Consider the following 24,010-nt stretch of genomic DNA (forward strand, 5'->3'; position numbering starts at 1 on the left):
TTTTTATCTAAACGATCTGTTAGAAAAAATTTAGACATGACAATTAATTTATAGGAAGTTCCAGAATTGTTTACACATGCTGGTTCTCCGAGTAAGGGTTGAAAAATTGTTCAAGCTTGTTACCAGGTTTTGGTAGTCATTTTAATAGTCGATCCAGGGCTCTGACAGGGTTGAAGTAATGAAACGTAGAAAGAGAGGGTGAAGGGATAAGCATCGATTGTAACCCCCTAAACCACGATAGTAAGTTTTGACTATCACCGTCAGAGATATGTGACGTGAAAAAAATGGTGGTAGCGAATGTGTTAAAGTGTGCTACCTTGAAGATCAATTTCTCCGTACCGAAAGCAATTTAAAATTGTCGCTAGAACACTTTCAGTGCTAGAACAGTTTCCAAATGGACAAAGAGGGTCGTACAAATGTGTAAAGAGAAAAGGCGTGGCTCAAGAGGTTAGTCAGACAAAACGCAGTAAAATATTCCGCAGAATCAGACAGCGGATTCCTTAATTTTTTAAAACCGTCAACACCCTTCAGTCTCTCTCCCCCAGAAACACTCCCGTCCCGCGGCGACACGTAAACCGTTTTGTTAAACGGGAAATATAGAACACAAGAACGCGGAGTGTCGAGAGCACCAATCGATGATCACTTTCCTCTCCGCGACGACTCAATTACATCGGCGTTCTACCGGGAAATCAACGGTTAACTTTGTCGAGATACGACGGTGCTCATCGTGTCGAGGTTCCTCGCAGATTGTTGACATTTCGAATATATGTTACCGACCGAATCAGAGCTGCCCTCTGTATTTATTACCGGTCCCGATTTTCTGAAATTGTTGATCAATCCGAGTCCATTGCGGAACCTCGGCCACGATTGCAGTATTTGATCACATCGCTGCAAATTATTACAATTTAGCGTGACTCGTTCAATGTTTTATATAACTGTACTATTAACTTTTCTGCAAATTCGTATTTTGGTAGATTATTTTATAAATGCCAGGGTGCGGTGAATATTTATCTTGTTAAGGAAGAGTTCGGTTCTAGTGAAAGTGAATAATATTTTAAATTTTGTTAGCAACGCGTAACTGGTGGGAATTTTTCAGAAAAGATTTGTCAACTTGCTTGCGATGTGTTCAGGTCAGAAGGATGATTAAATAAACTCGATAGGAAGGATTCTGAAAGACGTCCAGCGTGTATGGTTCAACGATCATTATTAGCGATTACGAAACGATCGGCTGTACAATAGTTCGAGATCTCGGATCACAAATAAGTCCGTACAAAACACGGGCGTGACAGGCGTGTGTCCTTAATTGACGTCTATAGAATCAAGGTGTGTTTCTTTTTGTCTGTGTTACACAATGCAAGGAGCCGGTTTGGTTTTGATTGGATTTTCTTCATTGTCTTTTTTTTCGTGTCCTGTTCATTATTTCTGTTCGTCTCGTATTTTATTCCTTTGTTTCGTTCGTTTTCCGTTTGTTTTTCTCATAACTCTACCGTTCGTTTAATAAAATTAATCGTTTAGATACTTATCACAACAGGTAGAACATGTCGTAGGAACCCTGCCTTGTGTCTTACGGTGTATCCTAACAGTTAGTTTACAATTCATCGTTTGCTGTATTTCGTTCGTTTTTCGTTTTCCTCAGACCGCGTTACATTTTACACAGTGAGTGAGACAGACCAATGTTCGTTTCTCTTTCTCGTTCTACTCGTTTTGTTTTTTTCGTTATTATTCTCGCTTTTGCAACGTCCCCGATTTAGAAAGTGACGATCCGGTTTCGATCGTGTGGGAATAATCTTCACGCGCGGATCTAAAAGAAACAGAAACGTGTGAACGGAAAAAATAAATATCGACGAAGAGAAATAGAAAGAGAGAAAGAGATAGAAAAAAAGAGAGAGAGGAGAGTGAGAGAGAATGAAGTAGTAGAGAATTTATAGAAAGAATGACAGTGAGGAAGAGCGGAACCGTGGCTTGTCCCGCGATATTCCACCAAAATATCTCGATAAATCGTTCCACGAGCAGTTTCTTATCGACCAGTGACAGACTAGATACATACTTATATTACAATTCTCGACTTGCCGGAAGTCGCTAGTCGCGTCGGGCCGCGGCGAATCACAACCATCCAGAGGCGAACGCTTTTCCTCCCGCGATTCCTACAAAGCTACCATTTCGTCGAAAGAAAACGCGTCGAATTGGGAAAGACGTATTGCAACCGCTTCGAGGGAAAAATAGATTGGTTCACGCGACGCTTCACTGCCGGATCTCTTCGCGAGGATGGCTTCTGGCCGACCTCGAAGACTCACTAGCGTTTACTGACCTCCCGAAATACTTACAATTTTTTTTCTGTATTCACTTGTTCACCACTGGTTCTCCAGGATTTCATTCTACAATATTCTAATCAGATCATTCCACGAGTAACTATGTTCCAAAGAATTCAAACAGCGCTTCGAGAAGTACTTTTATGCATCCGAAATTCAATTTGGGCACTGTTTTGTGAAAAAATTGTTTTGTCAACCGAGAAACCTGTTGTAGCATAGATTTGGTTTTGAAAATTTGGTGAATACTACAAATGCTGAAAGATCTCCAGCATCTTCTTATGGGATGTTACTTACAGAGTGACCTGACACTACGATAGAATGGAGATTCACCGTGCAAACTCGTACAAATGAAAACTGGCGTGAACCAGGTGTTCCCTGAACTGTCTATTCGCACTTGCACGACATCCACAGTCTGACCACGAGGTATCACGGTAATCGCGTGCTGTGAACGAATTGCTCCCGATGTATAATCAATAGACTGCAAAAGTTCAAAACCTCTTTATCGTCACAAGAATTCATCAGAGTTAAACCGGGACAATTTCTTGGCTGATTAATTCTTTTAATAAATAAAGAATGGAAATAGAATTTTCTCCACTTTCGTATACTGATTGTTCTTTGTACTTGCGAGACACGGGGGAACAGTGGAAGTCATTTTACCTTTGCCCTTATTAGCTAGCAACTGACTACTCTTCTAATGTTGGTCATTTCACTAGTTAGTAAAAATAGGTAGGTGCAATTCGGAAAAGCACAGAGCTTGAAAGAGTATCAATGTAAGTATTCTTTTCAGTCTCCTTTAGTTATTAAAGAAGGAAAAAAAATTCTGCTTGGTACCGTTCCTTAAAATTGATGTAGACAATTTTTCCGTCATTTATATCCCTCCTGAACGATTCACCAGCTCCTAAAGAACAGTGTTGTCCACTACTCCCTAGCGTCTCGCTGTCCCCTAACAAAAGTTTTGTTCGCTAACAAAAGAAAACCGTGGAGCATCGAAACAGTCCGCAATTCCACGTGCCCTCGAGGCCAGTACCACCTGGATCAACGCTCGTGTGACCCCGGCCTTACCCAGCCCATCAAGCGCGATCATCGAGGTCGGTCCATCAGGCGATCATCCCGCGCTCATCCGGACAGCGCGACGGCCTGCAGTCGCGCGAGTGCGGCGTTTCTCTCGTCGATGGTTGGTCGCGGCGTGCCGACGGTCTCGTGAGCCGGACGGTGTTATTGCGAGGAGGATTGGGGTGGTTGTCCGTTCGGCGGCGGCGGCGGGGGTGGCGGTGGTTGCGGGTGTACCTGGTGGGGCAGTAGTGTGTGCGCCTGCACGTGAGCCGGATGATGATGGTGGTGCTGATGGTGATGGGAGTAGAAGATCGGCTGTGCGGTGGTGGGGGGGCAGGAGGTGCCGACGCCGACACCGACGCCGACGGAGTGCGAGAGCGCCGACGTGGCGACTGATACCGGCGCGGTGGCCGTTGGAGGAGCTGCCACTGAAACGGAGACACCTCCAGAACCTCCGGTCCCAGCAGAGGCTTCGTGATACAGTATAGGCACCCTGACGAGCCTTTGTGCAGCGTGCGCCATGTTTGCCGCCTCCAATTCAGCGGCCAGTTGCCTCTTCCACTTGTTCCGTCGGTTCTGGAACCAGATCTTCACCTGGGTTTCCGTTAGACGCAATGAAGCCGCCAGACCCGCCCGCTCCGACGACGACAGGTAACGCTTCATGTCGAACGTGCTCTCCAGCTGGAACACCTGCGACCGCGAGAACACCGTACGCGTCTTCTTCTTCCGCTTCATGCTGCCAGAGTCACGACCATCCACACCGACCTGCACGCTGTTTTGTCCGTTCCCGCCCCCACCGCCCCCACCGTTACCCGTACCGTTCCCCGTGCCGTTACCCCCGTGCAAACTCGTCGAGTTCGTCGATTCTCCCTCTCCGTCACCGTCCCCGCAGTCGTCCTGGTCGCCGAGGTCGTCGTGGCCTTCGTCACCCGTCGACGGACTCCGCGTCCGGTGCAGACGGTCCTCGCCGTTCTCGTCGTCAAGGTCATCTGCGCAGAGCCAAGCGGATTGTTAGCATGCGGCCACGTTGCCATCAAACCTCGTTACCATTGTTCGGAAGCTGAATCCGTTGGTAACGAGACTCGATTCGTGACGCATTGTTAAGTTGAGCGAATCAGTTCACTGGCGCAACACTACTTGCAAGGAGGATAGCTAGTACTAGTGTTGCTAGTACATCACTCGCTTCCCTTCTTGGTGCAGGACGAACCTCGATAGTTGCATGGAAATGGGTTCGACATGCATGCAAGTATCGATGTTCATGCTCCTTAGAGTCAAGTATATTCGTGATTTTGTCATTTCCACCTATCATCATCTTCCAGTGAAATAAAACCGATTTATAAGTTTCTCGCGAATTCTGCAATCAAATTGGCGGCCATGTTGGATCGCAGTACGAACCACAAGGAAAATCCCGAGGAAATCCGTGTGCAGCATTAACGTTGCATCGGCGGATGCATTAGTAATCGCGCGACACCGGAAGAAATTGATAAGGCGGATTAAACGGTTCATTCGATCGCGAAGCGCTGGCATAATCGGATGATGCTCGTGTCTCAGTGTGTGCGGGTGTGTGGAGAGAACGTGTTGGCGGGAGAGCGACGATGGAAAGGCGTGGCCATGATTCCGCAAATCGCCGGGCATTTACTTGGTCTGGTGGATGCTGGGGAACGGTTTGCCACCGGTGCTAAATGCATTAATTAACCGGCCCTTTAATGCGTTCCTTGCGGCTCGGCCGATAGGATCAACGTGTAGCGGAGGACCTCTTTCGGTCATCGCCGATAAATAATTTTCCCGAGTTTCCCTCCCCTCCTCACACCTCCCCCTCGCTGCTCCATTGCAATGGATTCGATAAATTAACGACCAGGCTATTCATCTCCCGCGGCGTTGCGTTTAATGTATAGTCTATTGATAGTCCGCTAATTAATAATCTATCTATCCATTTCGACATAATTGCTTCGGATTGCGCGCCGCCGCATGGAAACGTGTTTCATCACACGATGAAATATTTGCGGTTTCCACGCCCGGTTCTTCTCGCCTTCCCAAACGCGGGCACCGTCAATCATGCTAATTCATTGTAACATTCTTGTATACCATGCGCCTATTGTCTCGTCAACTACCACCGCCGCGGACATGAAAACACGGTTAACTCGTCTGTTGCCAGACGAAATTTTCAAAGCAATCGTTTAATGGTTTGTACGTTTCGATCGATGCGAAACTTCCCTCTTGAATGACAACAAATAACGGCGAATACCGTGCAATTGGCAGGTAAGTAGGCTACTTTCAGAAGTCCAGGCTCTTTAAAAAAGTTGATACCACAGCGCTGGCTGAAGCGATTCAAATCAGTGTACGATGCAGACGTTCGAACTTTTCAAACGCTGAATGCGATTGGCGAACTCGTTCAACGAAGAAAGCGTCGGCCATTGTGAACTAAATTATAAGGTGAATTACCGCGACACTCAGATGAATGGTTATCTTGTAGCTGAAATGGTTTTGTATTGAATGAAGTAGGTGAAACGTGTGTGAAACGTATAAAATGTTTGTGACAATCAGATGTGTTGAAATTCCTCGAGCCGTCTACATTGTTACTTGAACAAAAGAACGAACATTTTTCACGATTACCCTGAAAAAACCAAGAAGTGCTTCAGTCGAGTGACACCAAATTTTACAAGCGTTCTGAGCACATTCGTGATACCACGTTAACTATAATGGTACTTTGAAGAGTAAAAGCATAGAGGATAGGTAATAACGCAAACAGCTGCATATATCAGAAAGCAGGGTGGCAGCGTGAAGTTGACAAACAGACGGAATTCTCTCTCCCTAGACAAAGTGACGAACTATCCCCGGCAGCAAACTCGGGCTGCAATAGTTTACCCTCTAAGTGCGAGGCAGTCCAGCAAACTAGCAGGCACAGCCAAGTATTTTGGCGAAGTGGCAGGAGTAAAACGATCGGCGGGTAAGGCGATCGACGTTGGTTTGTCGTGGTGGAAGCCGTGGAAGCCGTACACTGCCTCGCCGTCCACGCTCTCGCGTTTACACACTTACGTGTACAACCTGCACAGACCCTCGCCTTGCCCTTTCCTCTCTGTTCTGTGTTTCGTTCCTCTTCGTTCCTCCTCTCGTTTCTTGCGTTGCTCGCCCTATCATCGCCCTCCCACGCAGCCGATTCGCATGAAACATCCCTCGCCCGTTCGTTTTTCCCCGGCGAAATCAAACAAGACGATCGCTTTCACCGACGCTTCTCGATAAACCTCGCTAAACGCGACCTCTATTTCCCTGAACCCCGAAAATGGCACGAAAAGGCCTAGGACAATGCTTTATTCATTTTCAGTAAGGCTTGGAGACCTACAACGACTTGTGTCGTCTTTGTGTTTTAGAGAAATGAGTGAAGAAATTTTTATGATCGGGAACGTATGAGAGTTGCTAATCGAAAATTAGCTCAATCACTCTAAGAAGATGAAACAAGACCTCCAAAAGCTATTCAGTTGTTCAACTCGTCGAAAACATCATTGAAATTGAATCCTAATTTTTCTTTAAATTTTAATGTTTGGAGTACTTTGTTCGAAGAATACATTTACGTATTTTTTTATTCAAGGTCCCAGTCTCCATGAATAGATGTCAGGAACAAAGTGGAGAAGCGTTGGTCTTAAACATCAAGAACTGATTTTGCTTCAGAAGAGTTTCTGTCGTTTTCTATTTCTTGCATAGAGATCCAACGTTGAAACGCAGATTACATATTAGTAGAATTTGATCTGGGAAATTATCTATGGCCCGGAATCCATTGTATTCACGCTAGTTTGATCGATGTAGTTATAACAATAAACCAATCGCGTTAATTGTTCCACGTTTTGAATCGCTGTGCGTCGATAGACTACCATCGTTATCCTCGTTCGATGAATATTGTACAATTTACGCGTGCAATTTTCACTCGCACCGATCGGCCACGCGAATGTTTATGGGTCTATTATGCTCGACTAGCCTAAATTTATGGCGGTTCCACGGGATTCGTGACGGTAGTTGTTTACCTGCTTCGCTCTCAATTTTCATGTTGCTTTTCTTTGTGACCACAGCGAGAAACAAAGTAGTTCGAGACTAAAAATCTCATTGAATTTATCAAATCCCTGTTGTACTTTTACAATGTACATAAAATTACATTAACATTAACATTAACTTAAAATACATAAACAACCAAGTTGCTTTACGTATTATTGTCTGCCATAAACCAGCCTCATTATAAATCCTATCATCAAGTAAGTTTATTTCAATTTTCTTATAATTTTCTGCATATGTTTGGTAGTTAACTTTGCAAGTAAATTATTGATAAAATTATGTTCCTTATTAAATATAAATTCAGTAGAATTTAACGCAAGTTTTGAATAACACATTTAATTTCTATTTATTTGATAAATCCTAAGTTTTATACGGTTTTTTTCTTAAGGGGTACGACTTGTGCAATCTTACCCCAACTCTCATCAGATCTATTTTTACATATATTTTGCCTCGCACCTAACAAGCTGAACTAGCACTCTTCACAACAATTTTCAACAGATCCTTGCGACAAGATCAACAACGTAACAAGGTTATCAACCAAACAACAAGAATTCAACCAAAGCTGCGAATTCAAACACGAATCCATCCACGGTGCGGTGCTCCAAAAAAACCCCAAAATTCCGTTTGCCATCAGAAGATAAACGAATGAGAATGAAACAAGCTCCGGAAGCAGCGAGGCCTGGGCGGCACGATGAAACCGCAGGGGATTGAAAACCCCATGGCCTCGGCCAATCAAAGCGTCGAGGAGTAGGCGAAGTTATGGGGGTTGGCAGGGTGGAACTCGAACGGAATCGAAAATCGTCGAATTTCGTCGGCTGGCGAAGGCCACAAAACTCACCCCTTTGCGGAAAGCTCGCGGATGCGGGACTGACGCGGCTGAGGGTGCCGACGACGTCACTGGGCGACGGATGCTCGAGCGTCTGCAAACCGTGCGTCGGCCTCCATGGAAACGGCCAACCGGCGCCGCCGGGCAGGACGCCGCGGATCCCGTCGGCGTCGACGATGTCCGATTGGCCGGTGACCTGCACCGCGTTGCTCAACGCTGACGACGCCGCCGCCAGACGCGAATGGTGCTGGTGTTGCTGTTGCTGGTGCAGGTGTTGCAACGTCGACGGGAAGAACACCCCTCCGACGCCGATACCCACCGGGTAACGACCCGCTATCAGCGACGACATCAGGCCTAGTCTGGAAATTGAGGATTTTGTTAGATTATTTCGGTCGTTGGTTTTGAGCCTTGACACATCAAGTGACATGTCAGCATGCGACAGCCTTAGTCTCAAGAAATTTAATCAGTTTTTATTGCAGTCATCACTGTCTTAATTTTTTCATTAGACTGCGGATTTTATGCATTTATAACAGAAACATATGAAGAATTCCTATCTGTCTTCTGTTTCTTACAACAGACAATTTTTAGTTTTTACGAATTCCTTAATTCTACTCTGTCGAGAGCAATTACCGAGAGTAGTCTCAACTTCAGCGTCCATTGAACTTTGGCAACTTTTCTTCTTTCAGAGAATCGCTCGTTCAAAAGCACCCGCCACAGCACAGTAGACTGTGCGCTAGTTAGTTTCAGATCTAAGTTTACTTCCAATGAAACCACCCTTGTCAAATGTACAAGTACTATCCTACAACCACCAGACAGAGAGACGAGAATCTCCTCCACTCTTTATAATAGTTCACTTCTCCCTCAATTTCCACGATTTCCAAAATCCCTAGAAAAATCACAGACTAACATTTTTCGAAAATAGCAGCCAACATAGTTCAACCCAAACGCCTCAACCACCCTTATCAATTGAATAAGTAGTATTGTACAACACTCATAAAGACGAGAACCTCCCCTACTATTTACAATCCTTCGTTCACTTTTCACTGAACTTTGACAATTTCTAAAGTCCCGAACGACCATTTTTCCAAGATGTCAGCCAACATAGTCGACCCGAATCACTGAACCACTCATCCAGTTCTAATCGTCCATAATCTGTCCCAAACCCAAGGCCCGTAAACACGATTTAGTTGAACACCTTCCTCGATCGTTCCTCATTCAGAAACGTTGTTCCGCAGGTACAGAGAGAGAGGGAGAGAGAAAAAGAGAGAGAACCGTCTGGAATCGCCGTTGGCCGCAGGTACGGCGATCCTGGTCGCCGAGGCTGCAGTCATAAGCGGATTTTCGCTCTTAATAACGAGGCTAAACGAGCGGGCCGGGTGTCATTGTTGCGACGCAAGCGTCGCTCTTAATAGGCATAACTCTCGAAATTCCTTTGAGCTCGAGAACCAAGTAGCCCAGGGAGATATTAATGGCTTCCGGGGGTTGCTGGATGACGAAGAGAGGGGGGAGAGTTGCGGGGGGTTGCAACGAGGAGAAGACGGGGGTTGGAAAAGTGCAGCCACGCTCCACTCTCAATGCACGCCGGTTAGAGAGGGGGTTGGAGAAAGGGAAAGGGGAAGGGGGCGAAAAGAGAATGGGATTCACTTCTACGCGGCTGCAGACTGGATAAAATGGGTTTGGAAACATTTGCCGGGTTTTTTTCGGAGGAAAGACAGGTTCGGCTGAATCGCGCTCGACGCCTCGGACACGGCCACCGTTCCAGTTGTGAACTCGACGGCCGGCCGCATTCAGAACCTTCTCCCTCTCTCTTTCTCTTTCTCTCTCTCTCTCTCTCTCTCTCTCTCTCTCTCTCTCTCTTCCTCTCTCACTCTTTCGGGAAACGCGGCCGCGGCTGCTGTTTTAATCCAAGTTTTTTTTTCGTCAGCAGCAGCAGCAGTGTTTTATTTAGAGCGCGGCTTTAAACGGCTCCCCGGCAAACATTTTCGCGGAACCGTTCCCGCTTTTACGGGGCCCGCGCTCCAAACGATCCGGAAAACTCGCGAAAAATACTGGCAAGTGGCCGGCTCGCCGCGGATTTTCGGGGACGCCCGTTGATCGAACCTTTGATCGATGCTACCGACCCGAACCCCGGAATCATCCAGACTCTCTCTCTCTCTCTCTCTCTCTCTCTCTCTCTCTCTCTCTCTCCGCGTGCAAAATGTTTGCCTGATTCGAGTTCTCTCGTTTGGAAGAGCTCGCTTTCCGCGTAGCCTCTCGCTCGGTCTTTGTGGGACTTAAACGGTTCCTCAATAACCGCTCGGGTTGCCGAAGATGCGTGCTGGAGAACTTTTGTGAGTCACTGGGGGAAAGTGGTCCAAATGCCTGTTCTTTTTTGTTTAGGCTTATCCAAGCTTTTAAGTAAGGCTTACACAGACATGTGGGTACAGTCAGTGATCAATATAGATTGCGGATCCGCGGCAATATCAATCGCACTATTCACTCTACCTCAATTTTATGCATTTATAAAAATCGTGTTAAGAAATTTGGGGCACGTATTAAAATGAGATTCTTAATGTGGAATGCACTGTCTCATCGTGAACGGTGTAGAAACAGTGAAATCGTGACAGGGGACGAGCAGGGGGGAAGCATTAAGCTGTGTATTCGCTTGAGCAGTGCTCGTGGTGTTCTCTGGTGGACAAGCAGCATCGGTGAACGACTCGATGGAACTTCTCTGGAACGGGGCGTTGAACAAGCGCGCGTGGAATCGGCGCATGTTGAAGAGAAAAGTGCATCGAGCGATTAGATGCAGCCGGGAGTGCAAGGGAAGCGACCCGGGGAACACGGGGGAAGTAGTACGGCTTCGGAAGCCTCGGCTTCTGGCTCTACCACCTTTCGGTATCGCCGAGGAACCCGGCTACCTACCTACCTACATTTCCGCCGGACCAAATTGTCACCGCAAATCGCCGCTCGCGTTAAGTTGCAACAAACATCGTCCCGTCAAACGCAGTCAAACCGATCGTGCACAAAATCTGCATCGTGCCGCCTACAACCTACGAAATCGCATCGATTTACCATATGGATCGAAAGCAGTGGCGCACCCAGGATGCAATCTTGGGGGGGGGGGGGGGGCGAGTTGAACCCAGCCCTAGGTTTTGCGTGATGACCTTTTTTTTTAGCCAACATATTTGTCAATGGCTATTCCGCGATTTTAATTTTGGAAGGTAAACATTTTTTTCTGGGGGGGGGGGGCTGGCCCCTTCCCCGGGTGCGCCACTGATCGAAAGCATGTACCACGAAGGCCGCTAGGATGCAAATTAATCTCTTGTAAAATTTTCAAATAATAAAGTAAGTGAATCAAATACTTTGAATGTGCCTTCAGTTTTGTATTCGATCTACCATTTTTGTCACGAATGCATAATGTCTGTCTAATCATGAGTAACAGCTCTGACCCATGAACGGTCTAACAATAAGCTAAGCTAAGCTAACTTAAGCTATGCTGTGCTATGTTACGGCTATACTACGTTACGCTATACTATACAATGCTATACTATGCCAAGTTTACACATGCTAGCTATAGTATTGGAACCGTTCTCATCAAAAACCGAATATACGTACATTTAGCATAGCAGAGCATAACACAGCACAGTGAAACGTAGTATAGCTTAGTTTGCCAGTGAATTCGGGGCTTAACGATCGCCAGCAACTCGCGACCATCTAAAATGGCGGGTATAATCGTGGTTACGTGGCCAAGGGTGGGGACGCATTTCTACCCTCCGTACTCGTACACCCAAGAAGTTCGACTCTTCAAGAACTTCCACTCCCTTCGCCGTATTTTTTAATTACAGCTTGTTGTTTACACTCGATCGCTTGCGCAAGTTTGCCAGTTAGTTGTTCCGTAACTTTATTTCGGAGTAAAGGAGCAGCTTAATTAAGAGCATCGACCGGAAACTTGCCCGGATCGCCGTCTTTCGAAACCTCGAACGTCTTCTTTCTTATTATAATATTATTAAGTTCGTGTAAAATACAGCGAACGAGAGGTTCAATTTTTAGTCGAGTCTTTCCGGTCTTGTTTGAAGGAAGTTGGTTTCGAGACTCTCATAGAACGGCGGGTTCGTTTCTGGGTGTAAAAGGACTCATTTGAAAAAATTGAGCAATTAATTTCATAAGAATTGAGTAACTGCTTCCAAAAGAATTGAGTTTCTAAATCAATTTTTATGAAATGCTTGCGAATAATATAAATCGCAGAGACTAAAGATTTAATCGATTAATAATCTGCAGATTATTGTGACTGTTCTTTTTGCCTAATCGAGCAAATCTGAGACACCCCAATCTGCCATAGAATATTGAGTTTCTCGGCGCATACAATTTCCCGTCCGTCGTAGGTGAGCGGGCAACGAGTCGCAGGCTTCCCAAATTTCTCGTGGCACGGATTCGAGCCACGCCGAGTCAACAAACACCCGCTAAGTGCATTGATTATCGATGCTCGACGCTGCCCGTTTAATCAATGACGGTGGGGGACAGGTATATGGCCAAGGCAGAACGCCTGCGGAAGCGAGCAACTTGGATAGGTACTGATTCGAACGAGCAGATTCTAGTCATTAATTATTATCCTCGCGGAGTCTAACTCCATAACAGCGAAACGATATTTCGAAACTCCGTATACGCCTCTTTGGCCACAAATTCTCCTTGCTCGAATCCAAACTTCGGAAAACATAAATTCTCGTGGAACTGTCTAATACAGATTCTCTTCGTTTAAAATGTTCTTAAAAACAATTTGATTTAGCAGTTTTATAAAAAGATATTCTTCATTTAGTGTTCTTAAAGAAATTCTCAATTTATGATTTTCATAAAGACACTCTCCATTTAGTCTCAAAAAGAAAAGGATGGATAAAACAATTTAAAGAACAATGTAAAATGTATTTGAAAAATGAAATTGAATATTGTTTATCTTTCGAAAATTCTTTTAGAACACCAAACGCCACAAACGTCCAACAACACCGAACAAAATCAGCGCAAGCCCCTAATCCCCGATCCTCTCGAGGAAAACAAGGTGGTCGTAAGATCAGGGCGATCTTAATCCGCCGTAGCAGCGATCCAGTGAGGGATGATCAGCTCCCATCGATCCCAACAAGGTATCTCGATCAGGGGCTAATGCATGTCGCTAATTACCGCTCACCTTTCTGTCCCTAACACTCGGTCGCTCTGGCATCGATATCGCCAGTTTCTCGGCTCGAGGCCGGATAGTGGGTTTCCTTGCTGGATAAGAAAGCAGAGGGGAGAATAAGATAGAGTGAGAAAGAAAGAGAGACTGGTAGTCTCGCAGATGCCCCGGGAAAGATAAAAGAAATCTGACAACCGCCTGTTTGTAAGCATTCGGTGGGGGGCGCCTCTCTTTTCTAAGGAGCCAGGTATAAACACCCAAACACTCTGAAGAGAAGAGGAGAGCGTGCTCCACCTTTTTGCTGCCTAATTCTTGCGCGGCTTACGTCTTCTTAGGTAGCCAACGGAATGAATGGCCGAGGAGGGTCACTCCGGCGAGGAGGAGGGCCAACGGGGGATGAAGACGGGATGAAGAGAGTCCCGGCTTTCTTCTCCGGCATTCTACGGGCGCAATTTTCTCGCTCTAGCTTCTTCTTCGCTCGATCGATTCCTCGAGGACCCTCGACTCTTCTACTTCGGAGAGAGGATCTCTCCTTCGGAGAGGGAGAGCCGGCGAGCAGCACGCGTTCCCTTTTCATCCGTGGACTCTCTTCCCTTCTCTCTCTCTCTCTCTCTCTCTCTCTCTCTCTCTCTCTATGCTCTGTGTGTGTGCCGCGCACGATCCAATTGGCCCGATCGAGTGTCCGCGAGAGGAAACTCGTTGATTACGTTCAACCTCACCCTCCGGCCACCCCTGCATCCTCTCTCGCTCTCTCACTCGTTCTCTCTCCGTCTCTCTCTCTCTCTCTCTGCTCTCCGCGCCGCCCTCCGTCGCCAGCGCCCGCATAATCGGATACAGAGGGCTTTGGTGAAACGCGACGGTGAATATGGGGCCTCGAATCGAACGTCAACCGACGTGCACAGCCGTGTGTATCGATTTATCCGCGCGACGGTCAACCGAGGATTCTTTTCGCTCGGATCCTCGGCCAATTTGTCCGTTAAACTACCCCCTACCATTTTCTCTCTCCCGTTCTCTATTCCACACCTAGAGCCCTTCAATGGGGATATATTATACCTCTTTTTTCAGCCATCCTTCCTACGTATTGATTATTATTTCACCTTTCGTACACGGCCGGTTGCCCGGCGTGCGCGGCGAGTAAGTGCCATTCTCGGATATGAACTCTTTATGCCGTGGTTAACGATCGCTCGTAACACGATACGTTTTGTCGTGTACCGTTACACAGGGGGGACCCGTAGACAAGAACCAGAAGTCGATTACGTGGATGTATTAGGCTCGAGGGCCCCCCGGGCCAGCAGAATGGCCCCCGGTTCGAGGAGCCGCGTGCGTTGACACTCCAGGCTTCTCGCTGCGATTTCTTCGGCAATTTGGTGAGTTGAGGTTGGTGAAGATTATCTGTGGGAATTGTTTGATTCTCTTTTGTTAGTGCGGACGATCTCTGGAAATCTTTATTGATTTTTTCGAAAGGGTTGTTATGAACTTTGTAGGAGAAAATATTTAGAAATTACAACAATGTTTAAAACATTTTAAACGAGAGAACAAGTTTGTCACATTTTTGTGAGGGGTAGTTTTCTAAGAGGGGTGACATCGATGTTTGTATCGATTGGAGGTACAGTTCACGGTTACGTGTACTGACTCCATGAAGTGTCATTACGATGACCCAACAATGAGTTATTGGCTTTCAAAGTACTCAGCTAAATCCGTTGCTTGGCTTCGTTCCGCTCGCTGGCCTGTTACAGGCCAAGTGGAGGATTTGTGTTTGCGCCTACACAGGAGACAACTTCATTTCGTTGGATTTCAAGGAAACAACTTAATTGCTTTAGCGCGACGCTTGCAGGCTTTACAACTCGACCAGGACACACTCGCGGGCTTAACCCCCTCCGGCCCGGAGAATTAATTACGGAGACGTCGTCGCGAGGATTTCTTCGCCAATTAAAGAGTTGTCGCGTGACTGCTGCGACCCTCGAACCTCAAACGGGACATCATGTCTTCCGCAGACCTATCCTCGAGCTAAACCATCCTTGCAATTTCAGAAAATGCTGCAAATTATTTCAAAACTACATTGTCTGCTCGCTTCTTCAATTAAAATTACAATAAAAGCGTCAAGAATCATCCCCTTGTTATACATCTTTTTTCAAGGACATTTAATTTTTCCAGATAGATACTGTTAGAATAAAAAAATCATCCCTTCTGATTCTCACTGAAGTTCATACTAAAAATTGTGGAAGAAATTCTTCAGCTGCTTCATCGACTAAAATTGAAATAAACCTTTGAACTTAAAAAATGGCTGCTGTTAGTACAAATCATCCCCCAAAATTCTCACCACCAATTTTCTAACAACAGAACATCTATCCTAGAGTTTATAAAATAAAATTCACTGCGAGTGAATTTCAAGATCAACTAGTTCAAAAATGAGAATAGCTGTAGGGTGAATCATCAGCTTGACATAACGACTATCATTGCCAACCGTCAGGGTTCAGTCAAAGTTCTGATTTGTTGACTGAATGAAGGCGTCATCGTCGAGGCAGACGAGAAAATGGCGAATCGAAGAGTCATGCGAACTGGAGGAGGAGGAGGAGGATGAGGAGGGAAGCAAATGGCAGAGAGAAGCATGAGGTGAGTGAGAAACGAGTCGATGGGGGTGATAGAGAGAGGGATTGGAGAGGCCGGGGGCAGAAAAAAGATGAGAGAGAGTGAGAGAAAGAGCAGAAACAGTGTTTCGACGCGATTATTATTCGTGGTCTATTCCCAGCTACCGTTCATTCCACATTTGTTTCCGACGTTGAACATCCATATCGCCCTCGAACGGGCGATCATACACAATGGGCTTTATCGTAGCTTTCTTTGAAAGTTCGAGCGCGATCCCACGCTAATTAACGAATCATTCATCGGGGCTGTAATTAACGAGGCCGACTCTGTCGCGGATTATCCCGACCACATCTTTTACCGCATAGACGACGTCATGTGCCCGCGGTTACGTTACTGAATATTGTTGTACCCGATGCGAAAAAAGGGGCCCGTCGCGCGCCGACTTTCACGATCCGTGCGCGCGCGCGTAACAGCAAAAGAGGGAGTACGCCAGGCGAACAGGGAGAAGATACTGGTCTGATGAACAAAAAAGGAAAAGGACACGGGAGGTAAAAAAGAAATATATTCTTACGATCTTTTCCTGTATCTCGCGTTTCAATGACAGACCGCGACGATTCTTTTTTCTCTTCCAACCCCGTTCGTTTTCTTTCGCAACGCTCTTGCTCTCCCTCCCTCTCTCACTCGCTCACTGTTTTCTATCTTTTTATCTTTCGTGCGTTCGGTTTTCCTTTTTGCAGGCGCGAATCCCGTTACATTTGTCGCTCCCCATTTCCCCGGCTAAACACGCTGGTAATTAGATTGGACCGGCTCGAGAAAATGTCGCGAATAAACGGGAGACGAGGCCGTTTCTGCTCGCGATGCGCGCCGCGCTGATTAATTTACGGAGGCGCGTCAACGGTCCGACCGGCTCCGTCATCCGTGCAGTATTATCAATTTTAATACGGCTTTGTCCTGCTCCGGCACCGACTTCCGAGGCGACAGACGATAATTCAACAGCGGATCGCTGAATTATTTCGAACCGCGCGGATGTACTCGCGAACCGAGATATCGAACTGCGGAATTTATCGGTTTGTGCGGCGCCGGGGATCGTAATTCCCTCCCTGCGACACCGATACTACCGATTGTCTCTGAATTATTTCCTGAGAATGTTTACGAATTACCCTGTACACGCGTCACATTATTTTTATGTTTCGTTTTTAGGGAATTGGATGTGCGGAGACGGATGGATGAAGATATAAACAAATATAAGAATAAATAAATATTTCTACAGTCCCAGCACCAGCATCCGCAGTCCACGCAGTGCCGAAGGGGGTAGTTGCGAGTTTGGGAGAGCAACGGCAGCTGTTAGGTATACACGATATTAACATTAATACGTGGCAACGTGCGGTAGTGCGTTTCCCCGGGTCCCCATCCGCGGGAATCATTTTACAGCGATGGTATCGCGGACTTTCCTGCTTAAGACACTACCGCGCGAGCGTACGGGGGTCCCGGCGTAGAAAGCGTAGCTGTGAGCCGAGGTAAATTCGTGGAGCGCCTAATTCGGATAATATTCTACACGGGAATCCTTTCTGCTGAAATCTCTTCTCCCAGGAAATGCTATTACCGTATCAGTTTAAGAGGAGCCCGTGTTGTCGGAGGGAGGGGGTTGTGTGTGTGGGTTGGGGCGTTAAGCGCCGAGACGCTGGAGGAGATTTCCGCGGTGCAAGCTTTTCGTGTACTTAGTCGACCTTGGCAAGACCAAGACTTCGTTCCTGGATACCGTAGGCACCAATTTAATAATAAATCAAACCTAGAAGTTGCTCGCTTCCTCCACGCGGAAGACGCAAGGGGCTGCTGTGCTCTGCGCGTTCGCTCCTCGGAGCGAAATGGGCGGGACAGGTGCCCATTTCTCTCGGGAGTCTTAGGCTCCTTAACTTCGACTACGCCGGTGTTTCCATCCGCTGATGTATTATGCACCCTGCCGCCTAATTGATTCTTTCCTACTTTCAGCGCCCGGGCCTGATATTCGATCCTGCTGCTGCTAACTTTTGGGGCTTGCGAATCTCTGCAGATTGGTTGTCAATATCATCATCATCCTGGAATTTTCTGACTTCCGGGCAAAGTCTCGATCTTTTGCTTTCATCCCTTATTTGATCTGTTTGAACCGGTTTGATAAGTTTCACCAGTTTTTGAGACATTTCAAACATTTCTCTCTTATTGTTAGATACTATGAAATATTTTATTTCTCTGTCATTAAAGTGTACAATGAAAGTGAATAAAAATTATGGAAGGATCTCTTGTGCTACTATTTTTGAGGAGAGTATATTAAATTAAGAGAGTTTATTTAACTATATTTTTGCAGTAAGGTCAATGAGTCTCGATAAAACACTTTCGAAAACATGTTTAAAAAATTGTTGAAACATGTCTAAATGGAAAATTTCATTGACATTTGTAGAAGCTTCTCGTGTCTTGAGGGGTTTCGCGGGGTTATGATTAATTTTCCTTTAATTTAGAGTTCAGGGAATAATTTAAGCCATGGTAGATGCAACAGCAACCAAAAATAGCGAAGTTACAGTGCTTAGAAGTTCGTGCGGCAGTCGCCGTTTCCGAGCAGGTAGATGGCGTTCCCAAGTCGCACTTTTCCTTCTTTTGCGTTTTTCTCGAAACTACATTTTTACAACTGGTTTAAGTAAAATCTCGGAAACTATACGTCCGATATACTTCAAATTTGATACGCACAATTTTAATAACATTCTCCATCGTGTAGCGTAGGATTTTTCTGATACGATATTCCAATTGTTTAGAACAATCGTTTAAAGTATGATTTTGTTGGTGAAAATTGTTTGGTGAAACATTTTCACCTTCCTCGCATTTGTACAAAAATGATATTTTCTTAAAACCCCTACGCTATACGATAGGCAATTTATCAAGGAACAATAAAATCATTCCTTTTTTGTTTCAGATAATCGTGGACTGCGAAATCACTTACACCGTCTGCGCGCGTCCTGACGGAGGAGTGTTACGGGACAACGGATAACTCCGCCATTTTTAAATATTTTTATATAAAATTTACACCATATATCCTTCAATGTATGCCCTAATCATGTTTCGTAATAACATAACTGTCACATTCATACTTTTGGAGAATAAAATTCGTAAACTTTGATGTCATTTCGGCCGTCTCAGGGTGGCGTAACCCCTTAATAGAACGCTGCCGGAACAGTGACGTCCAACTGTGCTAAATCAAATCAAGATCGCAAAACAAGTTACATAAATAGAAAACGGAGTGTCTAACACTATTTTACGACATTCTACTAAACATGCTGTTCCCACTTCTAATAAAACCACAAAGGACCGAATAAAGAAAGTACAAGCGTTCCAACATCTGAAACAGGAGTGCAACGCTGCATAATCACGGCGACAGGGGGTGTTTACCGCCCCCTAATCCGATGATACAAAGATCCAGTCTCCCCTGATCGTATTTTGATGCCGGACGACAGATTAGAGGTGCTTCATGAAAAATCTTTTTCCCGGGGTCGAGCCGGTAATGGTGCATACGAGTGGAACTTAATCAAATGGTAAACGGGTGGAAAACAAGCAATTGGAGGCATCGAGGCGAGTAGCATCGAGCAGCCGGTTCGAGTGGGGCGCCGTCAATCGGAAGGGGGTGTAAATCTGATAAAATCATCTCGAACCCTCCCGTCGCAGCCCCTTGTGACTCTCTCCTCTCCTCTCGTAGAATACACACCCGATACACGAAAGAGAGAGAGCTGGCCGGCCCGGCCCCAAGCAACCTAAGTAATGTAAGAGGGTGGTTGTTGCTACGGTTGTTATTAAATGAGACAGCCTAATAGGCCCATTACGGACCCCTCGGTCCATTCCCACATAATATAATCCTCACCGCACGAGCTCTGCCCGGTTCCCTTGCTACTTTATCAACCCCCTCTCGTGTATCTTGATCCAAGAGCACTCACGCCCACAAAAATTTCATCTGTGGCTTGGGACACACCATCTTTCGCTTTGTCTCGGTTCCTACTAATTTTCAATCGACCTGTGTCCTCGAAAAATTGACGCCTTTGAGTGGTACAGTGGAGATCTCACATAGTTACTCAAGGGCCATTCGTTCCTGACTGAGATTAGACGACTTTGATGTTGTTTGACACGAAAGAATGTTCCTTACCCATCCAGTTTCCCAAAAACCTTCACGAAAGTAACTTGCTTAATTTCGAAGAGTCGTTAAAATCGTTTAAAATGCTGCTAATTGTTGATCATAGTTCGAAATGTCGAAAGATTTAAACCCGAACACCGACGCAGTATGTATTCAATTGCGAAGCCGGTTCATCAACCGCGGCCAATGCGTTATCGTCGATGAAATAGTTATTGCGTATTGGCCGACGCAGATTGCAGAACAGATATAAAACTAATGGTATGCGCTAATTCCTTATTAGTAAACATTGATACCACGATTGAATAGTGGCGATGGGTTCGCGCGAAATTCTAGTTCTATCAGATAAATTATGCTGTCTATATACATATGCGCACACTTCCAATAAATAGTAGTGCCTGCGATAACATTTCACCCTAACATTCTAAGCCGCGAAACTATCGCATCTGTTATTCGTCCGGCGTGCAATTCGGAATCGCGTGTGTAAACAGTTCACCGTTTAACAACCTCCGTAACGTTCACCGAAAAGTTATTGCAAATTTTGCAACACGCGGTAGTAATCATTTTGCAGGAGCGTCGGGTGAGCGAATATACCCGCGGTTCATTGTAGCTTTCGCGCAGTAGCGTCGCGACGCGACGGGACGCTCTCGCTAATAATACGCTTCGAGGAACAATGGCGCTATTGAATGATTGATCAGAATCTAAACAAACGATCGGTGGTTTTCACGCGGGCAATCACGCGAAAATCCGCGCGGGATTAATTGTAACGGTTGCCCTTTATCTGCCGATGCTTCCTCGTACTTCCAACGCAGTAGAACCCATTTTGCGTTGTTGTTTTAACAAACGCATGCTTCTTTATAATCGGAGACAGTCGTGTTTTCATAGTGTACCACACTTTTGTTAAGGATTATAGTAATCGTGTGTATCTTGGTCCTCGATGGGACTATCATTGTGCAGATGGTTTCAACGTTGACAGCATAACACTTTAACAATCGCTATGAAACTCGTTGTAGAATCACAACATCACTCTTTTCTCGAGGTAGTGCGTAAATTCAGATCGTTAAGGACTATGAGACGCTTTTATGTTTGAGAAAATAAGCTACCCAGGTAGTGTAGACCAAAGACTGTCCTGTGCTTTAGCGAATGTTATCGTTCCAAGTGCCATTTTAGCTTTGATCATCCTGGCAAGAGTCTAATAAGAAGCAATTTCCCAAAGGATAAGGGCAAATCAATTGATCCAGACGTCGGGAGGGAACCTCGGTTCAGAACAGATCAATAGAAAGTTGAACGGTACCTGGACAGCATGGCCAAGTCCGCGGAGGCTTGGTGTCCCAGCAGCGGGTTGGCAGGCGAGTCGTTGGGCGGTGAGAACGTGGATGCTGGGCTGGTAGCACTGGTAGCACACCCGATACCGATACTGGTCGAACTGTTTCTGGTCTCGACGGGGTGTCCGACGGCGGTACTCCGTTGATTGGCGGCGTATCTCAAAGGCGTGGGCGAGGAGAGGCCCCTGTTTGGGCTGTCACAGGCGGAGCCGATCCTCTGCGAGTTTTGTGTCGGCGGCGAAGCTCTGTCCACGTCGGAGGACTGTCTCTCGCCGGACACGGTGGACGTGGAGTCAACAGGCGGCGACTCGGGCCTGCCGAGGATGCTGGAGATGCTGAAGGACGTGTACTGCGGGTTGCATGCAGGCCTGAGCTGCGGTTTGCCCATGTCGAAGCCGAACGAGTGATGGTTGTTCAGGCCACATCCGGTCTTGCCGTTCTTATCCTGCAGCAGCAGCTCGGCGGGTGTCGAGCTACTCCTGGAGCCTTCGAGCTCCAGGTCCTCCTCGGACACCACGGACACCTCGATCTCGGTCTCGCCGGACATGGTAGACGCGTGTTCCGTCCAACGGTCCGGGATCCTCGAGCACGGCACGATGGCTCCCTCGTCTGTCCGACTGTCACCGGTCACACACTCGTCGTCACCTCGTCCACTGAACACGAGCTGCTCCCTCGACGAGCCGCCGGATGGTCAAAACCGTTGCTCCGCCGACGATCCGACGGTCCAAGGCCTATCCGACACACGGAACGACTCCAGTCCCTCCCGTCGCATACCGTTCCTCTATACTACTCTGTACACTGTGATCGTCGGCTGGCTACCACCGTCGGACGTAGGTCCCTCTTCGACTTCGTCGTCTTCGTCGTCGTCGTGGATCGGAGACGGATCGCTCGATCGCGCGACATTCGTAAGCGATACCCTGGACGACAGGATGATAGGAGACAAGACACTTGGAGGGCCCACCCTTTCCAGAGCCACCCTCTCGCGACACCCCTCTCGTCCTTCAACCGTCTCCCCTTCTTCTTTCGTGTGCCGTGTGCCACAGCACCTCCTACCACCGCCTACCAATCTGACACATAGCCGCCGCCGCCGACGCCGCCGACGTCGACGTCGTTTCTCCTCTTCTCCTCTCTCGCACACACCTTCTCCTCTCCTCCTTCTCCTGTACCCCTCTCTGAGGGTCCGACTACTGTCCAACGGAAACGTTGCCGTGCGTGTAAAACCGCGAAGAGCAACACCGGAGTCACTTCCTCGAGTCACTTTCCCTTCCACTGATCGTTAATCACTCGCCGTGGCGAGATCCGATCCCCTAACGTTCTTCGCGCGATACCAAATGACGATCTCCTCTCCGTTAAACAGAAGTCACAACCGGACAAACTCCACAGTTAGAATCAGTTGGTTCAGTGTCACTAGCCGCCGGAGAGTGTACATAATACAAAAAATACACAGAGTACAACATGTAAAGTTACCGGTAAACGATGATGACTGTGCGCAAATCGCCGGCAAATGCGCAAACAAGTTCGACGCGTTCTGCCTCTCGGCTGGTTCGCGGTTGCGTGTCGTGGCGAGTGATGGACTGCGGATGGGCAACTGTGCTCGCACTAAGGGTAGGAAAACGCCGGAGAAACCACAGGTCACACGAACGAGGCCCTCGCTCGAACATTCGCGCACGCAGCCGGAACGCGCGCCTCGTCTGACAAGGACCACTAGCAAACCGAACAGAGTGAGAGAAAGAGAGAGAGAGAGAGAGAAAACTAGTGAAAGAGAGGGTACACAGCAGGGTGGAGCAAGAAAGAGAATGGTCGAGACACGATTGGCGCAAGGAAGACGGAACGTGGCGTCACGCTTCGAGAGTCGCGCGGGGTGGTAGTCGGAAGCTATACTATACTCCGCCGCACGGATAGACTGCCGAAGGAGACGGATAAACTGGTAAGGGGGTTGGCTAGAGAGGGATGAACGTCGGACGCGCGCGGAGGACAGAGAGAAGGGTGTCGGGCGAGCCGTGCTGGAGGGGAGAACGTAGGACGGCTAAGCCGCAAGTTGCCGGAAGGGGTGTCGTTGTTGGAGGGGCGCAGGGGGCGGGGCGGAGCAAATGGGTTTTCGTGGGGGATGGTTCCGGCGACTCCTCATAGGGTGGAGGCGCGATCGATGACTCGTGGCAGCTAGCGGATAGTTGGGGGGTAGCCGTAGGCGCGGGCCAATCGGGTGAGCCGCGTCGTCCTTAACTCGGAAGATACTCGCCCTCGACGATCCTGCGGATCGCGGAATGGGGGTGGCTGCGGTGCTTTAGCGAGGCTACCCTGGCCGACTGGTGGGGATAACACACAACTCCGCTGCTGGTGGCCGTGCCTGGCCGTGTTACTTATCCATTATAACACTCCAAGATCTTGATTTAAGCCTGCAGCCAGCGGTGAGCTTTTAACCAATTAGCCTTTATAGCCTACCCCCCTCGACGCCCTCCTCCCTCCTCGTACCCCTTCCTCGCTCTGTCCTTCCGTTTCAGTTTGCTTGCACGTTCTCGGTGTCTCCCTCTCTCCTAGCTCGCTCTATCCACCTTCCTCTCCACTTCCTCTCTGTCTACCCACCAC

At 47.3% G+C, this 24,010-nt stretch overlaps 1 protein-coding gene and 1 long non-coding RNA gene across 4 annotated transcripts; one reads left to right on the top strand and one right to left on the bottom strand.

Moving 5' to 3' along the window:
- Nucleotides 1–1,187: 1,187 nt before the first annotated feature.
- Nucleotides 1,188–23,271, bottom strand: Hmx (H6 family homeobox). Of its 2 annotated transcripts, XM_076439737.1 has the most exons (4): nucleotides 21,394–23,271; nucleotides 8,242–8,588; nucleotides 3,597–4,351; nucleotides 1,188–1,801 (listed from the first exon to the last, which is right to left on the bottom strand). In XM_076439737.1, the coding sequence occupies exons 1-4, from the start codon at nucleotides 21,969–21,971 to the stop codon at nucleotides 1,790–1,792; spliced, it is 1,692 nt and encodes a 563-aa protein (XP_076295852.1). In that variant the 5' UTR covers nucleotides 21,972–23,271; the 3' UTR covers nucleotides 1,188–1,789. The 2 variants fall into 2 exon arrangements, with proteins under 2 accessions (XP_076295852.1, XP_076295851.1); XM_076439736.1 differs by having other exon boundaries at nucleotides 1,188–4,351; nucleotides 21,394–23,270.
- On the top strand, nucleotides 9,787–18,820 carry LOC143216573 (uncharacterized). Of its 2 annotated transcripts, XR_013010589.1 has the most exons (4): nucleotides 9,787–13,340; nucleotides 14,435–15,982; nucleotides 17,156–17,303; nucleotides 17,945–18,820. It is a non-coding gene; the product is annotated as an uncharacterized LOC143216573 (long non-coding RNA). The 2 variants fall into 2 exon arrangements; XR_013010588.1 differs by having other exon boundaries at nucleotides 9,787–15,982.
- Nucleotides 23,272–24,010: the final 739 nt, after the last annotated feature.

The sequence above is a fragment of the Lasioglossum baleicum genome, chromosome 15 (genome assembly GCF_051020765.1).
Source record: "Lasioglossum baleicum chromosome 15, iyLasBale1, whole genome shotgun sequence".
In the NCBI taxonomy this organism is placed as follows: Eukaryota; Metazoa; Arthropoda; class Insecta; order Hymenoptera; family Halictidae; genus Lasioglossum; species Lasioglossum baleicum.

Excerpts from the sequence above, each read along its gene's own strand:
- Hmx (XM_076439736.1), bottom strand. The coding sequence starts at position 21,971 with ATGTCCGGCGAGACCGAGATCGAGGTGTCCGTGGTGTCCGAGGAGGAC. Across the intron at positions 8,589-21,393 it reads GACTTGGCCATGCTGTCCAG|ACTAGGCCTGATGTCGTCGC; the intron begins GTACCGTTCAAC and ends CTCAATTTCCAG. Across the intron at positions 4,352-8,241 it reads CGCGAGCTTTCCGCAAAGGG|ATGACCTTGACGACGAGAAC; the intron begins GTGAGTTTTGTG and ends GGCTCTGCGCAG.